This window comes from Maniola hyperantus, chromosome 16 (genome assembly GCF_902806685.2).
Source record: "Maniola hyperantus chromosome 16, iAphHyp1.2, whole genome shotgun sequence".
NCBI lineage: Eukaryota > Metazoa > Arthropoda > Insecta > Lepidoptera > Nymphalidae > Maniola > Maniola hyperantus.
Genome location: NC_048551.1, coordinates 2,775,143 through 2,793,028, shown reverse-complemented (window position 1 = coordinate 2,793,028; position 17,886 = coordinate 2,775,143). Strand labels below are relative to the sequence as shown.

Below are 17,886 nucleotides of genomic sequence, written 5' to 3'. Positions count from 1 at the left end.
TACGAAGTATACTCTTAACAATTTTTCAAATGTGTATGATATACATCTATCTACTTTTTTGAAGATGTGTTATAAAATATCAAGTAAAACAAATTGCTAATTTCAAGGTTTTTATTTAAATAGTTTCTATTCAAGGTAAGATATAATATAATATACTATATTATATACGTCTAAGTAATCCTGAACAAAACAATAAAATTTACATTATATATGACAAACTTCTATAGGTTAGGTATTTAAAGTTGTAATTAAATAAATTAATTTAAAAAATCCATCTCATCACGGTAACAGATTGCAACATTTTATTCAGTTAAAATTATTTTAGTAAAAATTAATATTTACAGGAAAATAAGAACAATAGTAGTAGTATCTATAATAAAACTCGGAGTTGATTCAAATAAATAATTACTTCTTACAAAAATATTTAAGGCCAACACGCACAAGAGGATCCCACCGTGCGTTATTGCACGTTCAAAAACCACACTGCGTTTTACGACACCTACTACTTAGACAGTTCATTGAATTCATTTAAGTAATTTAATAATATGAAATTCTTGTATCCATCAGCAAATAGTAGTCTATTGCTACATCAATTCAGGCTTTGTGGTTCTTAAGGGGAAGGGGAAGAAGGGGGGGGGGGTTGTGTATGTGTAGTTATGTAAAGCTCCCCCCCCCCCCCCCCCCCCCTCCCCCCCTCATATATATTACACAACGTACAAACGCTGAAGTCGAATGATATAGCAATAGAAATACATTGTGTCGGGCTGTTTAGTGCGGTGCGATCCGCATAAGTGTGCGTTAACCTTAAACTACCTTCTAAATACAAAATCACAACTAATTTAAAATCAGATCGAACGCACTAAGAAAGTATGTAAAATTACAAAATGTAAATTTATCGAAAATCCCCAAATATGGTGTACCTATTTATTTAGTTATTACATTAATATAAGTTACAAATATCCAAAATTTACGCCGTATATGTTTAAATTTAGGCATAGATACAATCAATTCCTAATCTAGGCGCGAGTTATAGAGACAATTCCAAAATCTTGCAACTTCCGTTCACTAAACTTGTCCCTTGCCGTCACGTTGGCACCATTGCACTTCACAGAATAAAAACCTGGCAAAGCAATGGTACCAACATGACGGCAAGGGACAAATCAAATACTGAACGTTCGTTAGGTACAAAGCTAAGGCCTAATGCACACAAAGCGTTCTTCGCCACTGAATAAAAAATAATAAAACTAAATCTTTCGGCTGAATAAAAAAAGAATAATTAGATCGAGTTATAAATTGTACGCTAATCTGGCCGATTGATACTTTTTGAAAAAGAAAACTTTGCTATCACCCGATCTAATAGTTTGTAATTTGTAAGAAATAGTTCTTGGCTATTTTGATACCTGGATTCTTAGCGCTGAAAGTAAGCGAAACATTTAATCAAAGTGGCTACATCTCGCATTCTGTTTGTCCTATAATATTTTCCACTCATATTTTACCCATATACGTTTAATAATGGCTTTGTCCGAAACAGACAAAAACGTCCGTTTAAAATTATAAAGCATCATTCAAACCTGCGCGTCCAAAGCGAGGCCAAAGCGGGAACGCCAGATATACCTATTTTTAATGGTGCCATGCACATCTACGTGCCTACAACGGGAATCGACCGCGTCTACAGAGTGGGACGCGCGGACCTAGTGACCTAGGCTAGCTATAATACACTAACAAAAAAATATGAGGTTCGCGATTCGCATTGTACTTGTGTCGCGTAGGTGTGCACGCATAGATTCGCGTCGTGGACGCTCCCGCATCGCGCGTTCATGATGCGCAGGTGGGGCCGTAGCTTTACTTTTAAATTCAATCCAACCTTGTATAAATGTGCGATATGTGAATTTAAAACATTTTAAACTTATTTCAAACAATTTTAAACTTAAATGGAATAATAATACAGTCTTAAACCTTGCAGTCACATTATAAGTAGTTATCTGACGAATAAGATCAATCAGTCGTTAGAAAATTAGGCACAACCGAAAAATTCAATACAAAAAGTGGAAAATTTTCAGATAATATTATTAATCGTTGTCAAATTAAATAGTTGACTTATCTTTACTATTTGACTATTGGATTACGTCACATTTTACTGCCAAATATTAAATTTCTTTATAAGCATCGAGTTACTTGAAGAACTAGAAGAGTAATAAGATGGGATGGTACCTACTTTTCAGTCATAAACATAATCGAACCAAAATAAAATCGGGAAGACTAGACAGACCAAAAAGTTCCAAAAGCAAATGTATAATTTAAAAAAAGTAAAAAAAAGATTCCGACGAATTGAGAACCTCCTCCTTTTTTTGAAGTCGGTTAAAAATGATTAAGTTATGTATGTCATAATATAACTCACCCAAAAAGAACTCACAATTAAATATAAATAATTAGGTAAGTATTCAAACAGGGATCTTTAAAATGGAATTCCTAAAAACATTTAAAGAAATTTTATATTTGGCGCATATTTATTCCTATTGAACTATTCGTCTAAATCATCGACAAATTACAATATTATTTGTGACTCGTTTAGTACAATATCTACAAACACGTCTACATCCAAAACACTGGTAAATATCACTTGACTTCAAACGTAAAGTTCATCAAATCACTTTTTTAAAATCAATTCGAAACTCCAAAAATCAATTCCGAATTACCTCAATTCTTCTGTCTCTCCCTGGAATCTTCCCTACATACTCCTCGAGGGGGGGAATCCCTTCCTTTATGACCTTTGGTGGTTTTCCTTGACCTTTTGAACTTGGCCACGTCATCGCCGAAGACGTCACCGGTTCTTAACGCTGATATGAGGTCGTCGAATTCTCCTTTCTGTCCGTTAGTCAAGGTGCCGTCTCTTGAGTTCTCGCCCGTGCTGTGGCCGTTGCAATCGGAAGAGCCGTTGGACTTGCCCAGGGACTTGCCCACGGAACCGAGTAGACTCGAACCGTGCTTCCTTTCCATTGTTCGCTTTTTCAGCTGTGAGAGAAAATAATACAATAAATGCAGATTTTTATTAACATTATAATGAAACATTCGAAAATTATGATAAACCAGTCTTAAACCAATTTAGAGAGCAAAATCTCGGTGGAGACCTATGCCAGGGTTAGTGGGGTATTTGGCACTTGATATATCGAGTGAATGCATGCATACAAAACGACAACTTAACTTAAAATAATTCCTGACAGCTGGATAAGTCAGATATTGGTCACTAAATGGAGTCTATTATATTCAGCCTGTAGTGTGATATCATTTATTTAAGTAGGATTAAACGAACCTAAGTACAGATAAGACGTGTTCTAATCAAGTCTCAAACCTCATGGCGACTCTGCCAGGATCGCCATTAGGTGTGTGTACTGGGTGTACAGTACGCGGCCAAAAGTAGAGCGTTGTCTCTGTCACTCATACCTATATGACGTTTTGTCGGTCTCAACGACAGGGACAACGATCTACAAATCTGCTATCTCCTTCTAAAGGTCGATGTACATTACTTTCGGCCGCGTACTGTAAATCCCACCTCAAGCCGATGCAGTAAAAAAAAAAATACCTAACCATTGCCCGCTTTACCTCTTGTTCGTGTCTTGTTCTCCTTTCCTCCTCATCCCGTCGTCTCCTGGCCGCGTCACACTCGGCGCGGGCTTCAGCCAGCTGCGTGAGGAACGAGTCCAACGCGCCAAACAGCTGCTCTGGAGACGCGCTTGGCTCCTCACCGAAAGCGTGCGCACAAGCCTCAAGGCGACTCTTCATGTCCTGAACAGAGGTTAGGTGGTATTAAAGAATTTTCTCTTTTAAAAATATTGAGTTTTTGCATGATAAATATTTTACTCTTCCCTAATAGGTCCCTACTTGTGGGTTCTCTTAAAATTGTGTGTACAACAATGCTAAATCGTTCAAGTTCGATATTTGGTCATTATATTAGTCGCAAGGAGCCGCCGTACAGGGCTCATATGGAAATCATTACAAGAGATTAATCATTATCATCATGATCAACCCATTACCAGCCCACTACTGAGCACGGGTCTGCTCTCATAGTGAAAAGGGTTTAGGCCATAGTCTGCCACGCTGGCCCATGCGGATTGGCAGACTTCCCACACCTTTGAAAAAATTGATGAACTTTCAGGCATGCAGGTTTCCTCACGAAGTTTTCCTTCACAGTTAAAGCAAGTGATATTTAATTACTTAAAACGCACATCCGAAAACTTAGAGGTGCGTGCCCGCGATCGAACCCCCGACCTCCCGAAGAGAGATTAATGTTGACGTGTTTAGTACAGCAGTTTATTTTACAGCTGGTCAACGCACAGCACGAATGGCGTGGTGTACCGTATCATGACATGGGGTGGGGTAGGGTAGTGTTGCGTGGCATAGGTTGGTGCCGTGCCTTGGGGTCGTGTAGCGTGATGTAGTATGAGCTAACATACACACACACCTGGAACAGATCCTCGAGCTGTGTGAAGGAGCACACAGCATGCGCGTGGAACTCCCTCATAACAGGAACAAATGCATCGTTGGGTTGCGTCGGGGCGGGTAGGGTCGCGTGGTAATCCAGTTCGCGTGACACTTCACGTAAGCCAGTGCGTAAGGCTCCCACGTCCTTTTCAAGCTGGTCAACGCACACTTTGGCGGCCGCGCGGACGTGTGGCAGATCTTCTTCGAGGAGGAGGACATCTTTGAACTGAATAAAAAAGAAAAAATAATTAAATATATTAAAACTCAAATTGTTTTGATTATAAAAGCCTTCTTTCTAAATTAATAGGTGAACAATCTGGTAACCTAAAAATGATTTCCTGACTAAGACGAGTCTTGGTGGTAGCGAACTTATTATAGGTGAGCATTCTTCTTCGGTTTTCAAATGAATCGTTGCTTTAGATTTACATTGGCCAGAATCTAACCATATTATGGAGCCTACTTATATAACAACTAGCTGCCCCGGCGAACTTCGTACCGCCTAACAGTCGATTATTTTTCAGGACATTTTTTTAATTTTTCTCTCCGTAGGTCCATTCCCGTAGGTAATTCAAGGAATATTATGAAAAAAGAATTAGCGAAGTCGGTTTAGCTATTCTCGAGATTTGCGATTAGCAACACATTCAGCGATTCATTTTTTATATATAGAAAATAGACACAGATCTTAACATTTTGAATATCAAACAAATGGGCTTAATTTTAAAACATCTTGTTCGTTTAAATGAGGCCTAAAGTTATCCTAATTATTAAATGTGTGTGGCCAACTTAAGAGCTATTTAGTTCGTGATCACACACCACATCTAATATTATCGCAACTGTGCTAGCGCCAAGACTCAATGTGAACAAGTACAGTACCTGGTAGGAAATATTGTACATCGACGTTTAGAAAGAGAAAGCGGTTTCGTAGAGCGTTGTCCCTGTCACTCATACCTATGTGACGTTTTGTTGGTCTCAACGACAGAGACAATGCTCTACAAAGCCGAAATCTCATTTTAAAAGTCGATGTACAATATTTCTTGCCGGCTACTGTATAATACAAGCATCTAAAGTGAAGCAACGCTCACCGAAACAGCAAAGTTACCTGTGTCTCCAGCAACTCTACGAGGTAGTGCAGCAGCGTAGTGTTCCGCGTCACACTGGACTTGGTGTCTGCTAGCTTGTTGAGCGACGTCAGTCTGAAGCCCGACGCGTTGCCGCGGGCACCGCTGACAATCAGAAACAACTCGGTTCAATTGCCAAGGAAAGAACAGTTTAAATAATTCTTCTTCTTCAAGAATAGAACTCGAACTTGCTTCGAATAGGCATTGGGGAATTCGAGAAACTTTTTTTTACAGGTTTGTTCCATAGTTGACTCTTAGCCATTGCGATATCTAACTTTTGACGATGTCTAGTCTAAGATGAAAGCGGGCTTACCTGGAAAGGGATTTAAGGTACCCCATACCCTAATCGGTTTCTACACGGCATTGTACTAGAACATTAATAACTTGGTGGCACATCTTTGTTGGTGAGTTACCTACAAGTGTTGAAGCTTGCCAGCGGACCAGACTTAAGATTTAATAGTTCTTAATTCCCGATTTAACCTTGCCAAGAATGAATCTCAAGATCTCCCATTTGCAAGACCATATCGCTCACTGCCCAGAGAGGTTTTCGACCTGACATATTCTAGGAACTTACCGATTCATATAATTTCCTACCGCCAGCCAGTACGATCTCTAGCAAACCCCTCAATCGTCTGGAGAGAGTCATTCTGCGTACTGCTCGCAACACAACAGAAGCTTGACTGCTGGCTTCTGAAACTGCTCCTGAGGACTTCTTCTTGAAGAGCAGAGTTCGAAAGCGCTGCGAGTAGTGGGCGGTTCTAGAAACTTACCGGTTCATATAATTTCCTAGCGCCAGTACGATCTCCAGTAAGGCCCTCAATCGTCTGGAGCGAGTCATATCGCGCGCTGCTCTCAACACAACGGAAGCTCGACTGCTGGCTTCTGCAACTGCTCCTGAAAACTTTTTCTTGAAGAGCAGAGTTCGAACGCGCTGCGAGTAGTGAGGAATCCTGAAAAATAAAAAGGGAATATTAAATTTTTAACGTTGTTCTTCAACCAGCTAAGATGGTGAACTTTTTTTGGCGATGACGTGAATTCGAATATGGATCACCTTTATTGATAAAAAATGTCCACAATGTTTTAAAGAAATTAGAATATTAGACACAATTCTACATTCAGTGTAATTTGCTTACTTTGAAAAGCTTATACGATTACGCTTCGTACTGACGAACAAATTTTACTTGCAATATTCGTAACGTGGATACTACGGCAGGGTAAAGACTCTAAGAGAAAAATTACCATTAATACATGATGAGAAGAAAATCAGGTAAATAATGAGGAAAGCAGATTCTGGGAATTGGGTAAAAGGTGAGAACAAAATGAAGACGATGACGATGAGATGTCCATGCTCAGAATTGCTCTGAACAATGACTATAGAGCAGTTGCACTCACTTGGAGATTTCATACAGGAAGCGGTCGGCCCGCGCCATGCTGTCCAGCTCGTCCTGGTGCTCCTCCAGCAGCGCCGCCTCCTCCGCGCTTGGAGTAAACTTCAGCAGCTGCTCTACCATGTCCAGAGGCAACTGTTCACCGCTGTCCATGCGTAGAATTGCTCTGGAAGATGTATTAAGTGGATAGAATCACAATAATGTTATGTAGGTATTAAACGGGTCAAAAGATTTTCTTTTTTAAATTTAGAATTTTGGAGTCTGGAGCGTTTACTTGGGTCAGAGATAATATATTAATACTTGTTTAATATAATATGTATTATCTCTGCTTGGGTACAGTACGCGGCCGAAAGTAATGTACATCGGCCTTTAGAATGACATTTCGGCTTTGTAGAGCGTTGTCTCTATCACTCATACCTATATGACGTTTTGTCGGTCTCAATGACAAAGGCAACACTACAAATCTGCTATCTCCTTCTAAAAGTCGATGTACATTACTTTCGGCCGCGTTCTGTAACTTTTCAGAATAAATCAAGATATTAATCAATATAAAGACCAATAGATAATAATGTATCGATGGCAAACATCAAAATTAGGGCAATTCAAACTAGGTCGTTTAACTAATAATGTCATGATCCTACTTATTATCGACTAATTTTACGATTTAGAGGAATCTGTATTATCTCCTTCTAAAAGTCGATGTACATTACTTTCGGCCGCGTTCTGTAACTTTTCAGAATAAATCAAGATATTAATCAATATAAAGACCAATAGATAATAATGTATCGATGGCAAACATCAAAATTAGGGCAATTCAAACTAGGTCGTTTAACTAATAATGTCATGATCCTACTTATTATCGACTAATTTTACGATTTAGAGGAATCTGTATTCTGATGAGTACCCAAAATCAAAATAAATATTATAATCATAGTTGTACCTAAATCAAAAACTCACCGACAAATTTCCTCATCAGTCATTTTGAGTTTGGAAAGAAGTATAGTGCAATTCTGTGCGCGTCGTCCGTCGATCACTGACAATATTTTCGTGCGTGGCTTGGACCCCAGTTGACGTAAGTCTTCTACGGATCCTTCGTTCTGTAAAATTGTGTGAACATTCTAGCTATTCTCCCCTTAGATGCCTTTCCATAACTTTTCCAAAATTGGTCATCGGTACTGATTCTGAGCACAGCTAAATTTTAGAGCATTTACATCCTCTGTACCTCTTCTTATTAATATAATATGAAAAACACACAGTTTGACAGTTTCAAATTTAATTTAGAGCCGTCAAACCTCGTGACTTTAGCTGCTAGTCGCGAACGTATTCTTTGAATTTGTAGCGTGCACTAAAAATTTGAGTCTTTTAATATAATATTCAAGTTCCGTCCTTTTTTAGCAAATATATTAAAAAGAAGAGGATGCAGATACTCTAAATTTAGTTTAGAGAAAGACAACAGAATCTGCTCCAGTATCTCGTTATTTCAAACTAAATAGAAAGTATCACGGTGGCTAGTTTTGTCCTATCTAAGCTGCAACATTCCATAGAATTTTAAAAGGGACATTCATGCTAGTGTATTCGGAAGGAACGCCAGTATGCCAGATTATTATTGGGCTTGCTTTGCTCCCATATTATAGTTAATTCAATAATGTTTTAGAATCTTCTACCGCGATGTTTCATGTTTTGAAAGAGGTTAAACTGCCCTACACGCACCACTACGCGTGTGGCCACACATGAATTTAACCCATAATACAGAAAAATTTCGAACCTGTACGCCATTCTTCTGATAAGCGCAGAACATCTTGTCAATAGCATGCAAATCCATCGCATTGTACAACTTCGTATCGTCCAACTCTTGCCAAATGGTCCCGTGTAGCTTAGTATCGGGCAGCTTACTCCAGTTGAAGCTCTTTAGGGGATTTCCTGGTGTAGGAACGTTCTTCTTCGGTCTAGGCGGTGCGGGCGCTAGGGGTGCTGGGGGGGCTAGGGGTGCGGGTGGGGGTAGGGGCGCAGCGGGAGGCGGTGGGAATAATGAAGGGGGTGGGGGCGGTGGAGGAACGCTGCACGTTTCAATTACTGCGCTCTTTAGATTGCTGACCTGATAGAACAAACAATACACCATATTTAGGTGTGACAAATTAATAATTATAAGTGGGTACTAAAGAAAAATAAAGGTGCACGTCGGCGGATACCCTACAAAAGCAAAGCTTCAACATATATTATTTCGGTGAATTTTGGCTGGGCCAATCCGTTCCAACCCAATTCAGCCTGGTCCAGCCCGGTCTGGTCTAGTCAATAAGTCAAACTTAAAATAAAAAGTTGCTATCTCGTGTATGTCTCTGAAAAGTTATTGATACGCTGACTTTTTTTCTTTTTACTCCCCTACTACTTAAACGTCTTTAAAAAGAAAAGGCTTCAAAAGTGTTAAGCTCACCTTTGCATCATCAGGTATGCTTCCTTCGCTAACTAGTTTTTCAAACCTCGCTCGTTCAGATCGCTCTTGATTTAGCTGAAAAAAAAATGAACATTACAGATAGGTACGATAAATGAATTTACGACAGCGTATTTACGAATGTGTATTTTAAAATCCAGGCGGTGCTAGTCCCTACAAGAGACCTATGTCCAGCAGTGGACATCTATTGGTTGATGATGATGATGATGATGATTTTAAAATGGCCAGGATTCAATTTTGTAATTGGCAGCTTGTCTACGGAAATCAGGTCAAGATACTCCAAGCTCAAATTTTAGCAGTTTAACAATAAGGCCTTAAGTTTAAAATAAAAATTATATTATTATTCGCAAAAGAACTGTGAACTGTTACAACCCTGAATAATATTGTTTACAAAAAGACCAACTCTAAATCTACCAAGACATCAAGAAAGTATCCCTTTTAAGTTGATTCTTGAGTAAAGTTGTAGGCGCATCCCACAAATCCACTTTTTTGAGGAATCTGATCAGCCAAGTTGCCAACTTGTTAGCCAAGTTTTAGTCAAGGGAGGACCCTTACCTGTTGTTCAAGCTGGTGCGCTCTACACGCAGAAGCACGGGCCCTCTCCGTGCACTCCATATGTGCGGCCGTCTCCCTCTCCAGCCTCTCCTTTAGCCGGGAGAGAACTCCCTCCAACTCCTCCTTCTCTTGCGTGCTTTGGTCCACTTGCTTCTCCTGTTAGTGGTTAGCACATGCAATGTGTTGGTAAACATGTGGATATTATGTATGACCTAATACCGTGGTAATACTGGGAGCGAGGCATAAAAACGTTTGGTGAACTTTTGGTGACCCTACTAGTTTTTGAAACAAAAACTTTTAAAAAGAAAATGTCGCCAACACTAGATTTTATGAGGGAATAAAGAAATCAACAATTTGATGTATCAAATACAGTGAAATGAAGAAAACATACGTATTATTTTGGAGAGAGTTACAGTGAAAACAGCGCAGCTTTCAAGATATTGGCTATGAATACAAAGAAAAATCAAATGAATTTTTTTTTAAATCTCAGATACTCTGAAAACGTTTGCCTGCTTTGGTAGTCTGGTACTTGGTGGTGATTACTTTGGGTACTTTAGGAGAATTCTATGTCCATTCCACAATGACAGAAAGGTGGAAGAATGATGCTACAAATACAATACAGAAGAAGTCAGTGAAAAGATAATAAGGAGACCTTAGTATCAAAATGAATCACGTATCCTGTTATGAGTTTTGGATAATGAGGGTCCTATACTTGCTATAACCTTTCATCTTTTAGACGTTATTTATTTAATTTTTTACTAAAGAAAAACTATTATAGTGTTGATGACTTTTTAAATGACAAATTTTAAACAATGCATAGAATTAGATATTTGAATTATTAATATCTTTTACATGATGACATAACAATATTTTAAGAAGGTGAAATGAGATGCTGGGTTCAATTAATTTTGCACGCCATGTTTGGCAGGCTATGTGATTACCTAATTTTTAAGACCCCAAGTATATAATATACCTACATGTACCTACCATATCTGCGCAAAATAAATAAATGATTATGATTATAATAATTGCCTCGCTCACAGTACAAAAACAAAACAAAATAATAAAAAAAAATGTTATTTTTTCCAAATGTCTCGTGTTTGGATTTCAATGGTATGACATAATACTAACTGTTAATAAATGTCTTAAATTCTATATGCAAAATGGAGTTACCTTTATGAAAAAAATAAGTAAGTATATTAATTAATAATAACCAACCAACTCCCAGGCTTTATTACTATAAGCCAATGGGATGGTATTATTGGTGTTACAAATGAGTTATCACTAAATGCAGATATTTCGAAATTATGTGATTTTCATTCGATCACCGCTACCCAAAGTTATTATGCAAAGGACGATTCATTAAAGTGTTTTAAGTCAGGGATTTTCCCTCCCGAAAAAATTCCTATAGCGTTTCCAACTGACGATTAATCAGACTTAAGAGTAGGGTACACAAAGTTAAGCTAACAACAATTTTTATTATCATTTATTCCATGACTTGTAAGACCTCGAGCAAGTCAAGCATAATCAATGCAACAACGCTTTCTCGCACTTTCTTGGTTTTTCATTGACAAAGTATTGCAAAAATCGCGAAACAGTTGCACTGATGTCCTCAGCCTCAGGCTGTAGGACAGTTTGTCCATATGATTGAGTTCTCTTTTCTTAGCCGATTGGCTGTATTTTAGAACCCGTTCCCACTTGTCGGCTGTCGGGCTCGGACTTTAATCGGATGTTCCGGTGGCAGAACATTTTGACACAAAATCAGTTTCAGACAAGTGTGAATAGCTTCATATAAAATGTTCTGCATTCAAACATCTGATTAAAATCCGGTCCCGACAACCGACAAGTGGGAACCGGCTCTTACTGCAGCAACCATTGTCAGAGTGAGGAAACTCTTGGTTTTGATCCTGAATCGACATCTGTCAAAATATATTAGGTTAGGGGTGACGTGAAATCAAAGATTAGAACCTAGTCGTTTCATAGCGCACCTAGCGTCAAATGTAAGTAACATTTGACGCCTGCCCTTGTAGGTGAAGCCTCGACAATTTTACATTATTAAGATTACTACTATATTTATTTTAGAAACTTAACATTTTTTTAAAATATATATCAAGATAAATATGTCTACGGTGTTTTAAATACTTTATTGAATCGTCCAAAGCACACAGCGGTTATTATAAACGTACAAAAGATTTACCTTTTTGGCCAATTCAGTGGCTAAGTCCACATTTTCTCTCTCCAAGTTCTCCGCTTTGGTCCTGGCAGCGACGAGTTCCTCTTCCTTAGCCAGTAGGTGGACTATCTCCCCTACGTTAATCTCTAAGGGAGCGACATCGGGATCATATACCTGTAAAAAGCGTTTATGTTCTACTTTAGTATAGAACTAGCTTATGCCCGCGACTTTTACTAACTTATTTGACTTATAACTTTTTTTTTTTTTAGTATGTACTTATTCGGACATAATAGAAATACTTGAAACTGCCCTTTTGCCATTAATTAGATTATAATAATTTTATGACTTACTTAATATTAAACTTTTTTTTTTAAATGCAAAATAATAATAATTGATTAATTATAATGAATAATAGGTTAATAATGAGATATTTGAGCTATTGTATTAATAAATAATTGTTGTGTTGCCTATTGTTGTAGTAAGGATTCCTATTAATAATTCTATTTGTGTACCTATTCAAATTTGCACACCATAGTATGGTAGATTGTAGCTCGAAACAAAAATTGTAATTGACAACTTATAAATGTACCTACAATCAGCAAATAAATAATTTGTATTTGTATTTGTATTTGTATTTGACTTCGTCCGCGTAGACTACTTTCAAATTTCAAACCCCTATTTCACCACCTTAGGGGTTGAATTTTCAAAAATCCTTTCTTAGCGGATGCCTACGTCATAATAACTATCTGCATGCCAAATTTCAGCCTGATCCATCCAGTACTTTGAGCTGTGCGTTGATAGGTCAGTCAGTCAGTCAGTCACCTTTTCCTTTTATATATTTACTAGCTGATCCCCGCGGCTTCGCCAGAGTGTATATAATATAGCCTATGTCACTCAGGAATAATGTAGCTATCTATTGGTGAAAGAATTTTCAAATTCGGTTCAGTAGTTCCAGAGATTACCCCCTACAAACAAACTTAACGACATTACCTCTTTATAATATTAGTATAGATATAGAAGATAGGAAAATGTTTATTCGAGGCATCAGTATATTATACTGATGCCCTGACTGACGTCGGGCCCCTCAGACAAAAACCTCCATGGCAAATCTCTGAGGTACCAGATGCACTTTAAGTGGCCGCTTTGTTTCCACTTGGTCACTAGACCAAAATGTTGATAGCTAGGTACAATCGTTTATCGCAATCCTTATGAATGGCTAATAGTTCGAGTTGGTACTACGTATAGGATGCCAATGTCTTGACTTTGGTTAAGGAAGCCAAGTTTCTAGCGAACTGTTTTTTATACACTATTGGTACTCACTTTGATGTTGTCCGAGCAGTTGTCGGTGGTAGTGCTGTCGCGGTCGCTGTTAGCGCGGCTGCCGGCCGGCGGCTGCTGCAGTACCACCTGCTGCACCACCCGGTCCAGCAGCAACCAGTGCTGCGCGTGTGGGTTGTATTCCACTGGAAAATACACGATTTTTATCAATTACTTCTGCGGGTATATCATCAGCAACATCAACCCATCGCCGACGCTCTACTGAGCACGAGTCTCCTCTAAGAATAAAAAGAGAGACGTGAAAAGCACAAAAAAATACGTAACATTTAAAACCACATTTACCCTTGTTGATGTAGCCATCTCAACTCCAGCCTTGCCATGGTCCTCTCCCTTACCCCTGCACGATCAGACACCACCTTTAACTTAGCTTGCCTAAAAACTAAGATACTCACATGGTAATAACAGCAAGTGCTCCAGCATGGACAGTATGTGTGGATAGGCAGCCGTGTGGCTCAGTTTCTGTCTCAACAGCTCGAATGTGGCTTATCGAATCTTCTAGCAAGCTCCTGTTTTTCCTCATTTCGATGGCTTCATAGCTCTAGGCTCTGGGTTCTAGCCCTTTGAGCCTCCTTGTTTCGCACCATCTCTAAAAACTCTAGAACCTACCTGAAGGTCTCCCATTCACTCTTGTCAGTGTAGCCTTCTCAACTCCAATCTTGGCCCATATACTTACCTCTATGCACCAAACATTTCTTTAGCTGCGTCATAAAATCCATGAACGAAATCGAAGTATTTACTCACATGGCAATAACAGCAAGTGCTCCAGCATGGACAGTAAGTGTGGATAGGCAGCCGTGTGGCTCAGCTTCCGCCTCAGCAGCTCGAACATGGCGGCCGCGCTCTTGGTGTCCACGTGTTGCTTGTCGAACCTTCTAGCGAGCTCCCGTTCGTCCTCGTTTCGCACCATCTCGAAGAACTCGATGTGCCGGTCGAGAGTTTCGTTCTCATACTTTCGTAGTTTCTCGATTACTGGGGAACAAAAATTTTATAACATTTTAAAAACTGTTGTCAATCTATTTCACTTTTCTGATCATGATAAAACATTTCTTAAATTGGTCGAAGAATGAAAGCAACATATATGAGTAATTCCGTTGCTTGCAAAGTCAAATATCAGTAAAATACCTAAAAACTTTCTCTTCTCACTCTTTCAACTGGGTACAGTTATTTGTTATTTTTGTTTTTCTTTTCCTTACTACAATATTATTAATAAATTAACCATTTATGTAATCGAACTACAATTGTTTGAGTTAAAGAGTTTTGCTATAATTCTTTAAAATGCTGCGAAATACGTTCGTAATTCAAGGCCGCAAAGATCTTCACTGAAACCAATAAATTAATATCTCAAATACCTACCGATAGATCTTAGCCTAAGTGTTGCATAAACTCAGCCTTTTAGAAACTTCCAATTCAGTAAATCTATAAATTCCTAGAAACATTTGTGCAGGTGTATTTTTCGGTATCTTCTGAAGGCAGATTTAATGGTCAGCCTTAGATTACTAGACAAGTTGTACTTACCAGGCTGTATACCCAGCATCAGCAACTCATATCGCAGATGCAGTCTGAACTCCAGACTCTCCTCGCCGGGTCCATAGTTCAGAACCGCATTAACAAAGGACATGATAGCAGTCTTGAGCCCCAGGTCGTCTCTGTAGGCGCCGGTGCTGCGGTCCAGCTCGTTCACTATGCCCTGAAACCGCGCACGCTCGCCTGCGTACTTTTGGAAGTGGACCATGGCTTCGAGCACCTGAAAAAAGGTTGGGTTATTATTCACCGAGCGAAGAGAGGTCTCCGAGTCTACTTAGTTAGATTCGCATTTGTTCGTCTGTTAGTCTCATAGAACAGCTAAATATAGTACGCGACAGGTCAAGATGGCGATCGGGGAGGGGATGCCCCGCACGGCCCCACACAGCCCGTCTCCCGCGCTTGCCTGCACCGGGTCAGCGCGGGGCTGACCCGGTGCAGGCAAGCGCGGGAGACGCGCGGGTGTGCGGGACATACCAACTATACTATACAAACTAAGCTGATTCATAGTTCTATGGTCAGTGTCATTACTTTCTCTTTTTTACTCAAATTCACAGTTTATAAACAAACGTTTTTGAAGTTAAAACTTCTTCAGGCGTGTTGGGAGATTTTGGGATTGGCAAAAACTGAAGCTCATGCTAATGTTAATAGTTCTCGAATTGCCGATATATGTAAAAACTAAACTAGATTTAAAAACTAAACTAATCTTATTAATTTGACTTGACAAATTATGAAATTTTAATTTTTGATACTACCATTAATTTTATAGTAGCTATGCGCAGCTGCGCACTTTCGTGCAATTACTGTGTAATTGATGTCAGTAAATAATCATCATGTACCTTAGTACCTAGAGCCCACTTAATAAACGTTTCGAACGTTCAAATATTGCCGAAAACTCTTCAAGTATTAAATGTATCCATTACCTTTTTATGTCCTCCCGGTACAAGACACACGGCACCAAGGATCTCCAGCGCAGCAACTTTGGTTTTAACATTCTCCGTGTCCATTGACTGAGCTATCAGATCTATACTGGTTGGATGAGCCAGGACGTGAGCTCGACCCGTCTGAAAAAAAAAATCAGTTAATCTGTAAATTTAAAGAAAAAGTCTTTACCAAATCTATTGCAAAGAATATATGGCTTTATCGAATCAATATTAGCATAATAATCATGATCAACCCACCACCGACCAGTGGGTGCTCAGTAGTGACTGAGCACGGGTATCAGTGGCGTAGCTACCTAGGGGCAAGGCGGGGCAGTGCCCCGGGGCCCTAAGGCTCAGGGGGCCCTCGAATCCTTAGCAGAAAATCTCGATCGAACTAAACTTTTGAAAAGTTCTCCCATTTTCAAAATAAATATGACAGGTTGCAACCTGACTTTAATCATGGCAACTCAGTTGAGAGAATTCCCCTAAATTCTTTCTGTGAATTTATTTGTATATATTTAATATTTTTACTTCATAAAACCTAACCAGTTTCGATAGCAGTGGGGCCCCATTTTTTGATTTGCCCCAGGGCCCTTGGTTACCAAGCTACGCCATCGACGGGTATCCTCTCAGAATGAGAAGGCAAATCGGAATATTACTATATTATTTCCAAAATGTTGAGAAATTTAGGTGACCGCAATTATTTTGATGGCATTGGTAAAGAATTATACTTATTTTTTCAATTTTGTAAATAATTGAGTTCAACTCTACCCTGAACTGTGTATAGACTTTGAATTGAAGATATATGCCGATGGCCTTTGGCATTAAATTAAAAATAGGAACCAAAGATTAGTTAGGAAGTTAGGACCCTAGTTTGAGGGTTCAATATTTTGGGGGTTCAACACAAATGTATCATTAGAAAACTTACAGAGTTATTCATCAAGGCTTTAATCCCTGCTATCAGGTTATGCCTCGTGATAGCATCGTCTCGCGGCGCCCTCTGCAGCGCTTCTAGTAAGGCAGCGAGTCCACCCTGCTTGATGAAGCGAATGACGAAGCTATGCGCTCGGGTCCTCAACGCTGTCTTCAACCCGTCGACTAGTGCGCAAGCTTCCGTGGGAGTGACACCTTCGCCTTCTGATGATGCGAACGCCTGAAAGCAAAAAAGATAAAGATGGTGATACCTCTTCGAAGCTTACACTTTCGAAGTGCAAATCATGTGATTTTTCACGACTTTGCCAAAACTTTAAGCAGTCTTTTCTAGCTAGTCAAGTTAGCCTTTGACTGTGATCTCAGCTGGTGGTAGGTAAGTGATGACGCAGTCTAAGATCGTAGCGGACTAACTTGTAAGGCCTATCGCAGTTTTTATCACACCCATACCCCTTATCGGTTTCTACACGGCATCGTACGCGAATGCTAAATCCGTTGACGGCAAGGCTTTGCCGGTAGGATGGTAACTAGCCACGGCCGCAGCCTTCCACCAGATCATACCAGCGATCACTTGGAAGTTATAAATTCCTAAATTGCGCCTACCGGGGATCGAACCCGGGACCTCCCACTTTTAAGACAACAGCGCTCGCCACTGCGACATGGTCAAAATTTTGACAATCTAAGGCTCCAGCAATATAGAGTGGAACCGAGACGTAGCATCTTTTTTGATAAAAAACTCAAACGAAGATCTGTTTAATTAAGCTTAATGGCAGCGGCGTCCCTAAGTACGCCGCCGCCATTAGAGGAGACAATTCACAGGAGGAGAGGAGGAGGAAATTCAGAGGAGATTCTAAAGCCTCATCTGAATTTCTTAGTAGCAGCCACGGCTGTAAAAGTAGGATGGTAACCATAACTATATCTACTTACAGCCGAAGCTTCTAAACAAACCAGCCCTGACTCATTTTTCAAATCATTCTCCAAAACCCAATATATACGGATTTTTTTTTCAACT

General features: G+C 39.4%; 1 protein-coding gene across 5 annotated transcripts in view; it reads right to left on the bottom strand.

The window, feature by feature from the left end:
• Window positions 1-97: 97 nt before the first annotated feature.
• DAAM (disheveled-associated activator of morphogenesis-like protein) overlaps window positions 98-17,886 on the bottom strand; it is a 134,916-nt gene continuing 117,127 nt past the window's right edge. For 4 of the 5 annotated variants that reach the window (XM_069503992.1, XM_034977073.2, XM_069503990.1 and 1 more), the window contains 16 exons: window positions 16,873-17,097; window positions 15,945-16,085; window positions 15,016-15,244; window positions 14,242-14,469; window positions 13,483-13,625; window positions 12,187-12,336; window positions 9,990-10,145; window positions 9,417-9,491; window positions 8,751-9,080; window positions 7,943-8,082; window positions 6,990-7,151; window positions 6,368-6,547; window positions 5,579-5,702; window positions 4,460-4,705; window positions 3,601-3,783; window positions 98-3,012 (listed from right to left, as the gene is read on the bottom strand). In XM_069503992.1, the coding sequence (XP_069360093.1) occupies window positions 2,698-3,012; window positions 3,601-3,783; window positions 4,460-4,705; window positions 5,579-5,702; window positions 6,368-6,547; window positions 6,990-7,151; window positions 7,943-8,082; window positions 8,751-9,080; window positions 9,417-9,491; window positions 9,990-10,145; window positions 12,187-12,336; window positions 13,483-13,625; window positions 14,242-14,469; window positions 15,016-15,244; window positions 15,945-16,085; window positions 16,873-17,097 (3,027 nt within the window). In that variant the 3' untranslated portion in view covers window positions 98-2,697. The remainder of the gene's footprint in view (window positions 3,013-3,600; window positions 3,784-4,459; window positions 4,706-5,578; window positions 5,703-6,367; window positions 6,548-6,989; window positions 7,152-7,942; window positions 8,083-8,750; window positions 9,081-9,416; window positions 9,492-9,989; window positions 10,146-12,186; window positions 12,337-13,482; window positions 13,626-14,241; window positions 14,470-15,015; window positions 15,245-15,944; window positions 16,086-16,872; window positions 17,098-17,886) is intronic. The other variant, XM_069503991.1, reaches the window with a different exon arrangement.